Here is a 13286-nt window from a genome sequence, read left to right as displayed (position 1 = left end):
TGATACAGGCTTTGCAGCAAGTACCCAAAAAATAATAATAATAATACATTAAGAAAAGCAATTGTCTTGCCATGCAGTTTTGTATTGTTATCATTTGTTTACTTATTTTATATTGACTGTTTTTATGAAATATCTTTGTAATATTTAGATACAGTTAATTAAAGATGGAAATATTGTCTGTCAAAGAAAATGTAAAGCCTATCATTGGTGCAATCCTACCAAAACCGATAACTGCTGTGGTATAGAGATGACAGTAATATTTGAACATCATACACATGACATTTGCCTATAGATGCTCTATTTTCATGATATTTTGTAAAAGTTGAAACAGCCTGTGAACTTTTCAACCTGTACCATACTTAACGTACGTGTGCTGTTTGATACAGCATCACAAGGTATCAAGAAACCCAAAAAGTGAGATAAAGAAAAGATTGAAACCCAAAAAGCACTTGTTACGAGGACCAAAGCAAAGGTTTTTTACAATGATGTACTTAACTTGAACTTGTATTCTGTTTTGAATGACTACTGTGTTAAAATTAATAAGATTCAGGGTATTAAAGTAAGTACCAAAAAATAATTCAAAATAATAATAAAAAACAAACAAATACAATAAAAAGCAATATGGTACAGTTGATACAAACAAGGAGTCTTGCTTGTACTTGTATTTGTTACTGTTTGTTTACTACTTTCATGCTGGCTTTAGTTATTGAATATCTTTGTAAGACTTAGATACATTTCATAAAGAAGAAACGAATTTAGATACATTGTCTGTCAAACGAGAATGTAAATCCTATCATAGGCACAGTTCTACGAATAGGGATAACTGCTGGCTTGTTAGGAGATTGCAGTAACAGTTCAACAGCATACTTTAGGTAATGCCATGAGCAGGGAACTTGCGTGGATGGGGTTTAGTTGGGGTTCTGTGTCTTTGATGGAGGGACAAGCAATTTCTTCAACTATGCATTACAATGTTTGAAGTCTAAACAAAATAAATTGGAAGGATTTGGGTGGGAAAGTTGTCCATTTCAATGCCTTGTGTGCAGCTAGAGAAGAAAAAGGTTGTATGAAGGGATACAACAACAAAAATTGGAAAATGGGTAATTCTCTCATGAATGAAAAAAGAAAACTGAGGCTTGCTATATTTGAATAGGGCACATGTACGATGAATAAAAGTAATACATTTGAAAGAAAGAAGCTATCTCATATCTCATATCTTATGGTAACATGAGGAGTTTCTTCTATACAGAAGCAGTACCAGTCCCCGATGGACACTGCCCACTTATTTTATTTTATTACTAGTGTTAGTCTGAGTACTGTTCCTTTTGCAATGCAAGTGTTAAGTATATATGATGAAGAAAAGTAATACATTGAAAGAAGCAAGCATATACAAAGTTGTACTGTGTTATCTCTGTATATACCTAATTCATATCTTATGGTAATTACGTAAGGAGCCTTTGTTCTATACAGGGGGAGTCCATGTCGCAGATCAACAGTGTTCATTTCTTTTATCTGAGTATTTAGTAATACATATGAGCACCGCGGTTTCCTTTTGTACTTTAGTACTAAAATCTATGTGGATTTTGAGTATACTGCACAAGTACTTTCATTAGCAAGTGTGCATACTTGTACTCATCATTCAGTACTTATCTCCCACATACTCCTACATACTGGTGATTGATTTAAAGTACTCGCTACTTGTTAAACATTAACTAATAGCATACCCGTCAACTCTCCCGCTTTTACCGGGAGACTCCCGGTTTTTACCCGAATCTCCCGGTTTCATATTCTATTCTCCCGGTTTTTTAATATTTCATCACTTGGGACATTTCTAAAAGTTTTAGCCAACAGTTAGTCCTATGCTTAGTAATTATTAGTAATTCCCCACAGTAAAGCTGAACAGGAAAGGCTATTAGTGTAGTTTGCAAGAACAAGACAGACAGTCAGTCAAGTCTCAAGCTTGATGGGACTCTAGCATATTAGCCATGAAGTCACAGCTAGTACCCAGAGTCCACTGTTCCCTGTTTCAAATGGAAGCCTACTAAAGAAACCCTGGAGAAAGCGAAGCGAGCTGCTGTAAACTACAACAAGAAACACTGATTGGACGATTCTCTCACTGTATTGCATAAGTAGACTACTTATCCTGAGTATTAATATCATTTCAGTTGAAAATTACCAACCTCCTTTTTTTCCCTGGTTCTCCCTATTTTTTTCTCCTGAAAAAAATGTTATTCTCCCTATTTTGGGGTCAAAAAGGTTGACAAGTCTGCAATAAAGTCCATTATATGAATCGCATGACTTCACAACAGGATGCTTATTTATTGTCACATCGTATCTAAAAAATTGCGAAATAGGGAATTTCCCCTGTGTCGCAATTTCCCCTATAATCGTCCCGCTCTACGACCTTTGACAGTAGTATGACATGTTATCATGTACAGTCTTGGTTTTGGTGTGGTACTGCACAAATCGCCCCTGACAGTATATCAACTGTTAGTCTTCTTACGTACAGTCCAGAATCAGAGCTAAGAATATGTATTCAAATTTCTGAGTAGACTGTAGCAAATATCCAACTGAGTTGTCAGAAGTCATATCAATTGTGACTCATAAGTCTGGCATATTACCACGGATCTTTTTTTCATATGGATTTTGAACTTCTATGGATTTTGAACTTCTTTTTTGGATAAAATGAATGCCTATAGCCCATGTAATGTAGGCTAGGTCTAGCCTAGCTTGAGTTTTCCATTGGCACGGTGAACGAAACTGCAGTGCAATATTGTATGACGATAGGTCGTGTGCATAACGCAAATTTAATGCAAAGGTAAGTTCAAGGTGCCAATTGGTGGTCATTCATTATTTACTCAGTGGAAGAAAGCCATGTATAAAAATTATTCAAATCTTTTAGTAACCAATTATAGACCCATTTCAATCTTAACTGTATTACTAATATTGTATCTAAGATTTTAGAATTACTGTACATGTTCCTGATGTATTATCCCAAGCTTTTAATACTAGGCCTAGCTGTGTCTGCGCTTATACAGATTTCCCAGTCAGGTTTTAGAGAAGGACACTCTTGTGAGACCGCCTTGTTGAAGAAAATTGACGACTGGGATAAACTATCAATAACAGTTATCTCATAGGATCGATGTATTTTGAGACCTGAAAACAGCATTTGACTTTGTAAACCATGATATTTTGATCAGTATAAGTTATCAGTATATGGTCTTTCAGAAATATCTGTTGCCAGTAACAGTTGCATGGGGTGCCACAGGAGTCAATCCTGGGCCCTTTGCTGTTTGTTTTGTTTATTAAAGACATGAGTCAACTTAGTATTTATCATGGCTCTGCAAATGTATCCAGTGACTCAACATTTTATGTTAAATGAAAGTCCATGGATGCCTTCAATACCAAAAATAATGAGAATAAATTCTAATGTTAGCAATTGGTGCAAGAAAGGCTGATATCCAATCAAAATAACAAGATACATATTGCCGTTGAAATACTTTAATCGGAAGCATGTTGTGCGAAGATTCTGAGCGTAAAAATCGACAATGGCTTATCTTGAAATGAAGTGGTTGCAATTCTGTCCGCAAGCTTGTATCCAGTACAGTAGATTGGCATTTAACACATTGATTGATATGAATACTTGTATTTTATAACATTTGGATATATTTTACCGGTGTTGTAGTCTAGTTTGGGGTATAAGTAATGATAGAAATGTTCTCAGATTTTGTCGTCTATACAGACAGCTGCCACAAGAATTATTCTCAATGCAACATTCGATGATAGATAAGAAGACCTTTCTAATCTCTGAACTGGTCACCAATTGACGATTGACATTGGTATATGGTCTGGCTCCCCAGTACCTTGCCAATACGTTCCCATACACAAATGATAAACATTACCGTTCCATAAGATCCACCATGAGGAATAATATATTCTTAGAAGGCAGCAATACTCAGTATCATAACAAGACATTTTCCTATGTTGCTGCTGAGGAGTGGAACAAATTATTTATGAAATATAAAAATGCCAACTCTTGAAACACCTTTAAACGTTATATCCAGGACTTAATGTTTTATGCTTCTTATTTTTTTTTCATTGATTGTTTCTTGTACTATTATATGTTTTATGCCATTGTAATTTATTTTCTGTTTCATTTGCATTGTCATCGTTTTATACTAGCTTTTATTCTAGTCTCATTATTTTTAATTTTTTTGATCATTTATTATTATTTCAGGGACCTTGTGGGCAGTAGCCTTACAAATAGCCGAGTTAACCTTTTAATATTGAAGATTAAAATAAATAAACATGCCTGTAAGATGAGGTACAGTATGGTGGTGTATGGTAATTTTGCATATTTCCATACATGGCATACCAGTACCATACTGTGTTTATTAAAGGTAGTGTTATACATATAGATACTGTATTGCCAGGTTTCAAGGTCAAGTTGTAATGACATCTTTTAGTTTTAGAAGAAGTGTCATTCACCCTAGGGTCTAGAGAGTGGTATACATTTGTTTATGGGCTCTAGAGAATATGCAGTTGGAAGACAAATTATATAGATCCAACACAAGTACTTGAAAGGCCATCCATTGATACCTAAAAAATTACCTTGCTTACTGTATTTAATACTTAAGTCTGAAATGTTATAATTTTTATTTTAACACACGTATAACACTAACACATAACCCTAATACAGTTCATTCTCTAACAGACGCTAGAAAATGATCACTCATTCTTGCTCAGTTTAACTTAAACAAGCATTAGGCCACCATCTATAAAACCTGTTAATCCTATGCTAAATACTGTTCTTTATTAAGCTTTCTTTAGCCTGCCCATATACAGTATTGTCAATATGTCAAAATTAAAATTGTGTACATGCAACTACAGTAATTGCATAACACAAATGTGTTCACAATTTAAAGTGGAGATAATACTGTTACAAGATGAATTAGCCCCCCCCTCTCCCCTCCCTCTGCCCCTCTCCCTCTTCTGAATAGATTTTCTGCTCCTTCTGTGTACTGTACGTATCATGTTGTGTTGCAGATGACGAGTACCTGTTGGTTGCCGTTAACTACTTGCATTATGGCACATATTATTTTTTTCAACAACGAAGTAAGTAATGCTATGCCGATAACAACAAGACCAGCTCAGACCAGTACCGACATTCCGTACGTGGAGAAGGAAGAGGAGGTAAGATCGTTATTCACAAATAAGTCCTGGGAGTTTGCACATAATTTACATCCTTCATAAGTTATTTTCTTTTACCTGTTGAAAATGTAACATTGACAAAATAGGGCCAGAATTCTGCATTTAAATCAAAATAACAGTGGTAGGAGAGTATAAGTTGTAATGTACTGTACAGCAGTAAATAATTAGAGGTTATGAATCAGGTGGGTACAGCTACAGTAGAGGTCAATGTTGGAAACTCTTGTAAAACAGGATACCTTCAGGTGCAATTGTCGGCCATACGTCATGCTAGACATTTGTGTACTCATAGTCATACTGTACGTAGCCAGGTGATAAACTCATGAAAGTGGATTTCAATAGTATTCTCAAGAATATACTGAGCTACAGTATGGATAGTCACATGCAAATGATCTGTCCAGTAGGCTAAAATTTTTCTTCAATACAAAATGAGAGAAATCAGATTTATCTGTGGAGTTCAAAGGTCAGTCAATGTGGAACGATCTCAAGACGGACATGTCCCTCATAAACTCAACATCTCAAAAATAATATTGTTGCCAAAACTCAACGTAAAAGCCATTCGGTGTTTAGATTTTCTTTCCAACTTACTTTGACATGTGGCACATTCATGCCAAATTACTAACCAATAAGTTTTAATCAAACCTCAGTAGCAGTCAATGGTACCTCATTCACCATGTGAACGTTCCCTTTATAGGAATAACAATTGAGTGCGACGCTCCCTTCTCAAACTTTTGCACACGCCACACAGTAAATTAAAACCTAGCCTATCACCTTTGGGAAATTTAAACAGTAAAACAATAAATCATGCTTCAATTTTGGTAGCTTGTCTAACATTACAAAATTTTAATACAGGTGAAATAAGCTTAACATTAGAGGTATAGTCAGTATAAGCCCAAATTATAGCATGCTATAATTGCTTAGAAGTTTTCAAAAAGTACTTTCCCGGAGGTCTTAACTCTCCAAATTGTTCTCAGACAAATTTGTAAGGAACACACAAGATGACTGAACGTCCCAGTGAGGAAAATTCCTGTAAATTCTGCCAGTGATTTATTATTCTGACGGTGGCTCATGCAGCAGAATCACCAACACTTGTGGAAAAGAAACATCAATGCTAACAAACTTCTCGTTTCGCTAAGAATAGGTAACACAACACAGTCAACCATAGGCTTGCTAATCAGTCAGCTACAGTAGATGCATCTTTGATGAAACCGTTACTATAGCTCATATCTCATCCAAGACCGAACCGGTGAAAACCTGAGGCATCCATGCCTTCAAGGGGAGCACCTAATCTCATCACCAGGTGCCAATGAGTAAAGATTACGATAAACCATTTTGAGCCATTTTAAAACTTAAATTTAACCCTGATATTACACAACATAATCAGTGGATTAAGAGGACAGATCTCTGAGCCTCATTCAGCAGCAAAACTGTAATATTTAATCTAGTAATATTTAATCTTTTCACGTATCCATCTCAGCGTCACTAGGATATTATTTCTGTATACTTAATCATTACGTATATTCTGTATTATAAATATTTGTTCATTTTTCTTTTCTTTTCTCCCAGGGAGTCTCCTACCTTGTTAAGTCATTTATGACTTTTTAGGAGTCTTCCTTTCCCTTTGTACACAATTGGCGATAAAACAAATAAATGAATTAAATTAAAACACCTGCTGGGATGGACAGCTTAGAAGAAGTACTGACCAAACCTTGTTAATTTTTCATATTTATAAACAAAGTCTAATTTCCATAGTTGTCTGACCAATAGATTTGTCGCCCCTTTTTTCAAACAGTGGACATGCCTTGGTTGAGAACACGCTACGCTGGTGCATGATAAGAAACAAGCACATGTATTAGTGCTGATAGTTGACTCTTACTTTTGTAGTCAATTAATCGCATTGCTCTTCTCGCGATTACTCGGTTACAGTTATGACGTCATCACTGTCATATTTACATTGCAGAAATACAGTCAAAACAAATCTTTCTCCATGGTGCACTGTCTTTATTTGTTCTTTCATGTCTTAATGTGTGGTGTCCAAATCATGTTAAAACATCTACCAAACAAAAACTGTGAACAACTTAAAAGCTACAACATTTCTTGAAATCCTTCATAGTTTATCAAAACCTTCTGAATGGATCTACGAGGTTACTACAACTTCTAGCACTAATAAAAGCAAACGTGCAAACAATGAAAAAGTGTAACTCCTTGTAGCGGTGTTATGAAAAGTATGTAAGAGTTTTGTGTAGAAGAATAGGTTCAACGTTCCAGGATAGGCTCAAGCCTAGCCTGATAGCAGGTACATATTTTGCACATTGAAATTAAACTGCACCGCAATCAACACACTCGATCAGACATCTGATAAATGTGAACCAGGCCAGTGAAGTGATTGCAATCATGTTTGAAGAAATGACAAATACTTTGGCAATTGTAAAAGATTAATAACTTTGCTCTTATGTGCAATGATCAAACATCAATTGCTAGGACTACATGTTGCACCAGTTGCACAACTAGCATATATACCAGGGAGTAAGTTGCTATGGAAACAATTCCCTGGTATTACTGAAAGGCAAACCCATGACTCTAACTGAAGCAGGTGCTTGCCGATTTTTCACATCTAGCGCAGTTCTAGTGTACATAGCATTGTAAGAACCTGTGTTTGCGATAGTTGCTGGCAAACTGCTTTAGTGTTGTTTTTGATAGGTTAGGCTATTTTTCAAAAGCAGATTGTGTTTATAGTGCTAGCTTGTAGTCCAGTTATGGCAACTTAGGTTTTGAGCGTGATTTATTAAACTTCCAACGTGTAATTGCGACTACTCGCAATTAATCGATTACGACCATCAGCTCTAACATACAAAATTTCCACTCCATAATGATAGATTCACCCAAATTGCCTGTTTCATTTTGCAGAATGAGCCGTGCTTTAACGTTACAAATGAAGATGGTGTTGGCTGTCGAGAGGGTTATTGGTACAACGCGGCAGGGAGGGGCATGTAAGTTCACACATTTTGATATGTTTAGCATAAAATCATGTTCTGTTTAATTCACTGAAGAGCTGCAGTATCTGGTAATTGCATGGAATGTGTTTTTGATCATAATCAGGGTTGGCTGATTAAAATCTCGGTGATTTAAATCACTTGCTTTAAATCGCGATTTAAAGCAAGAGTGATTTTGATTAAAAATCACTGATTCAAAACATTTTTTTTTCATGTTTTTAACATTTTATTCAATTTGTTTGTGATTTTACTACTGTAAGAAACTACTGAGAGTCTGCTTCTGTAGTTTGATATTTTTTTAGCATAATGTTGAATGTAACTTGTAACATTAATCAGTTAAAATCTGTTAGTCATATAGGTTACTTGTAAATAAATGGTTCCAAGGGTGTTTCCAACTAAAGTTATCAAAAGAAAATAGTAAAGCTTAAAATGTGTTTGTCAGTCTGAAATGTTTAAATACTGTAAGACCCAGAAGTTAGTGTGTGGATCTACCATAGAGAAAAAAGCATTACCAATGTTACCACTAAAACTTAAACACTGAAAGGCAAGCTTGAAGGTGTATTAATTGTGCAGATATAGACTTTACAGTTTAATGTTCTTTCTTCATGTTCAAGGCTTTAAATAAGAACACAAACTGAGCAGATTTATGAATTGCATTGCGGTTTCTCAGCTGAGAGTGGACCAGACCCTATATATATGCAGGTTCACTTTTCTGCGGAATATCCTGTACCTATATGTACACTGTATGAGATACATCCATGTGGCGTGTGCGCACATGTGTATCACAGTGAGGTCAATATATTTCAATTTATAGTGAACAGGCAGTCAAGCAGACATCCTATAGATTATTATGTAAATAGTACTGTATATTATGTTTTGTAACAAGATAGTGAAAGTAGTACTCAACAAGAATAAAGTTTGTTGTATACTCTCGAACATCAAGTGGGTTGGCTACATATTTAAACAGAAGTGTTTTTTCTTTCTCCAAATTACATACAGTAATGCATCCTGTAGACTCATACCATACCTGGTAGTCAACGAGAGACTCATAACTGCTTCAAAAGTTGTTGTTGTTGTTGTAATTTTTTTTTTAATAAAATTTTAAAAAATTGCCAACTCTGATCATAATAGATAAGAATTTGAAGAACATGAATTTGTAACTGCGTTAATTTGCTTTAGTCCATGAAAATCAACCGTATCTGCCAAAATTATATGTTTTTTTTTCTTTTTGAATGTGCAGCATATCCACCAGCATATAAACAACATGTGGTTATGTCTGGACCAATCTATTGTGCATATTTGTGTTTCATATGTAAGACAGTATATCTATTTCAAAAGTGATCATGTGGAATAAATATTACAGCTTAGTTTTCCCTGGATAATAATGTTTAATTATCATCTATTTAAGTCCAGCTAACAATATATTGATGCCATACACATTGAGAATGGCTTCATAAATTTACATGCAAGAGTCATCAATTGGACATTAATAGTTTCTAAACATTTCTCCCCTCCCTTTACAGTATAGCAGGGTTGGCACTTTCCCTGGAAAAACCTGTTTTTCCCACTAAGCGGTAAAAACCTGGTAAAAACCGGGAAAAACTGGTAAATACCGGTAAAAACCGCCTCCGTCTCGAAAACTATTATTACTTGTCCGTAATATGCAGGGTCATCAGTAGGCACGATATTGTTTCATGACAGGCATATGTTATTGAATATGGGAGTTTCTTAGCTTCATTTTGAGCTATTTTATCACAACCTTTTTGTGGGAAAAAGAGCATTTTTCATATTGCACATATGTAGTTATTATGTCACGATCTCTTTAGCAGTATGCATTGCCTATTGCCCAAACCATTTTAGGTCTACACTGGGACACTCACCCCTCCTAAATTCTTCAATTAATACAGTAGGCAAAAGTCTATTGAGGTGAACTTCAATCTAGGGGGCTCAATAGAAACTGCTTTGAAACTATGTAAGGCACATGGGCCCATTTAAAGTATTAAACGCACAATGGCCCTATCGAGTCATTCACACAACCCAACTGTTAACCTTGATGCAAACATGGTCCAATTATTATACAACTTCATGCATGAGTGATTAAACACTTTGAGGTGGACAGGTGAGGTGATACTGGGCACTTCCTTTTTAGTATCATGTAATTTATATTTTAAGACACAAAAACATGTTCATATATCATAAGTAGTTTGCAAGAATTTAACAGAGTACACTCTATGTAGTTTTCATTGTTACTTGAGAGATCTACTTGGCGAGCGAGTTGTAAAAGTTACACTGTGAATATGTTTGCTCACTTTCCATATTTTTGTGATGGTGTTGCATTATATATGTAACAAGACAATGTGACATGTATAATATGACGAACCATAGACCTAGGAGGCACCAACAGTTTGATACTTGTCCCTTCTCTAGATTATGGAATTATGCATCTCGATAGGAAAATAAAGTTGGTTGATTTGAGCATCCAATATATATTATTTATTTGAATTATTTATAATAGTCTAATCGGTAAACTCACAAAGTTATAGATCATGGCTGTTTTTTTGGATGTAACCCAACCTTCTACCATAAGATGCCATTTTCTTGTAGTTTCTATGCTCCTCCACAAGTTCCACATGAATATTTAGGAATTCTATATAATTTGAGGTTTTTCCCAGTTTTTCCCACTTATAGGTGGGAAAAACCTCCCCGTAAACACCTGGTTTTTACCGGGCGGTAAAAACCGGCCAACCCTGCTTTATAGTCTAGATTTGGGCCAAAGTTTCCATAAATATGTCTTGTAAAGATACCCTTTTATAATGAATTTGCAGGTCTTCTACATTTATCAGTGCAATAACATCTTACTGAATAGTAATCCATATTTTTTCACAGTGGCAGATATTGCAAAAAGTGCCAAAATTTGCAGAATGGCACAGGAACCTACCAGCCACACCCAAATCAGTGTCCTACCTGTATTATCTGCCCGAAATGCGAGGAAGGTTACGAGGTACTGTACTTATATATTGTATAGGCAATTGTCACATATTAAGTTTGCTACTACATATATCTGGGAGAATGAAGGACAAGTTGTTGTTGTCTAGTGTAGGAACCTGGGTCTAAGTTGCAGGGTTTTCCTGTCTCTCTTGTAGGAAACTTGATTTTGGGAAGGCCAATTCACCTTCATGGGAAACAGTTGCAACATGCCTAGTTATATCAGACAAATGGTTGAAACACTGTTACATTTTTTTGATTATTTTTATTACTTATTTGCCTTTTGTGGTTTAATTAGTAGGAATAAATAATAAGGCGAAATCACCATGTTTCAAAGTTTCCCTAGTTATCAATTTGTCGATATATATATATCAGTGAATTACCAAGAATAAATTTTGTAATAATTTGTAATACATGACATACTGTATCTTTTACACAGGAAATAACGCCATGCTCTAAAACCAAACCACCAGAATGCAGAGAGATTAGGAACCATATAACAGAATCAACTGTAGGCAGTCCATACGATACATGTGAGTTCTATCAAAACAAGAGTGCAATCTATAGAGTTGCATATCTCATCACGGCCAAGGAGTTTTGGACACACAATTGTGCTAAATGTACATTTGACCTTTAACCTTATGATCTTTGACCTCGGTTCTCATGGCAACCACATATTTTGATAGTACTTGATATTTCCATGATACCTGTTAAGGTTCCATGTCAATTCAATGTTTCCCTTGGATTATAAGAGCCAAAGGATTCCTTTGGAAATAATGAAAGCACAAAAATATTCACAATTTTCACAAAATGGTGACCTCTGAACTGTGACCTTTGGTTCCGGGATATCTGAGACACAAGGATTTACCCTAGGGTACCTTCCCACTGAGTTTGAAGACAATCGCCGGGCCCAGCCGTTATGAGTTTTTGACACAATTAACATTGGATACACGCACACAATGACACACTTTCCCTCACACACATTTGTGTACACACTCAAACAGATTTTGACCCCCTCTCTTCGTCATGGACTTCCAGTCACTCTGGGGTAACCCACCATGGTGATTCCTGAGAGGAGCTACTCAGGAAACTTAACCGTTACCCTGGCAACTGTTTCTATGGCAACTAACATAGAAATCACATGTGTAATCTTGTTTACAGATAGTGAAGCAAATTATAAACCTCATTTAGGCTCATTATCCCTGTAATATTAGGTGAATGGGTTACAGTATGTGACAGCACATTGTATTTCTAAAGGTTTCACTTAATCCTTCCCTGGTCCACTTTCAACCATTAGATTCAAATTCCATAACAGTTTGAAAGTATTTCATGCGGGGAATTAGGGACGAGAGGGGGGGGGGGGGGAGGGATATGTGGGAGATTAGCAAGTTTGTCCTTTACAAGAAGTGCCTTCAGGTGGTGAAATTAGATCTATGGTCCATTGCCCTAAGGTATAACAAATGCGATAATCCAGCTATTGAAAAGTTTGTAAACATAATATGAAGAAATACCTGTTGATATTACTTTAGGACTTTGGTTACACTAACTGTTATTCAGACTTAACCAATTCCTGCTTCGGAGTGGAATTTATGCAAATTTCTCTCATTTGTATAGTACGTATCACAATATTACCAGCTCCTCTATTGGATTTTTCTCATTAGTTTTAAGTAGTAATCTGAAATGTTAGCAAATTATATGTTAAAAAAAAGTTGCTAACATTTACTAAAGTAAGTAAATATCCTTGAAGGTTTACCCAGAGGATGTAAGAAGATTAAAATTAGATGATGGAATGTTATCCACTAATCCTGCAAAACTTCAGTCAGCAACATAATATGTTTGGTACTATAGCAGTACATTATAACAGTTGGGTTTTGAACATGAGTCCACTGTTATACTGACTAAGTTATACATTATAACATATGTCCAGTAAGTATAGATAGTTGCTTGCCACACAGATGAGAACCCAAGCACAAAGAAGGGAGAGGAAATCCGCACAACATTGCCAGTAACCAAAAGTATTCCCAAAGCAGACATTCCACCAAAAGAGGAATCGGCAGATAAAGAGAGTCACACTGGTAAGTATTAGCATGGCTTTTTTTCCAA

The 13286-nt window shown here is 35.7% G+C and overlaps 1 protein-coding gene across 3 annotated transcripts in view; it reads left to right on the top strand.

Annotated features, from left to right (window-relative positions):
* The first annotated feature begins 2441 nt into the window (after window positions 1-2441).
* Window positions 2442-13286, top strand: part of LOC139975673 (uncharacterized) — a 30912-nt gene continuing 20067 nt past the window's right edge. Inside the window, exons 1-7 of one of the 3 annotated variants that reach the window (XM_071983771.1) lie at window positions 2442-2815; window positions 4235-4331; window positions 5044-5190; window positions 8113-8195; window positions 11085-11199; window positions 11623-11716; window positions 13139-13258. In XM_071983771.1, coding sequence (XP_071839872.1) covers window positions 2775-2815; window positions 4235-4331; window positions 5044-5190; window positions 8113-8195; window positions 11085-11199; window positions 11623-11716; window positions 13139-13258 — 697 coding nt within the window. In that variant the 5' untranslated portion in view covers window positions 2442-2774. The remainder of the gene's footprint in view (window positions 2816-4234; window positions 4332-5043; window positions 5191-8112; window positions 8196-11084; window positions 11200-11622; window positions 11717-13138; window positions 13259-13286) is intronic. The other 2 variants (XM_071983773.1, XM_071983772.1) reach the window with 2 other exon arrangements.

Source organism: Apostichopus japonicus, chromosome 11, assembly GCF_037975245.1.
Source record: "Apostichopus japonicus isolate 1M-3 chromosome 11, ASM3797524v1, whole genome shotgun sequence".
Lineage (NCBI taxonomy): Eukaryota > Metazoa > Echinodermata > Holothuroidea > Aspidochirotida > Stichopodidae > Apostichopus > Apostichopus japonicus.
This window is presented reverse-complemented; position numbering and strand designations above follow the sequence as displayed.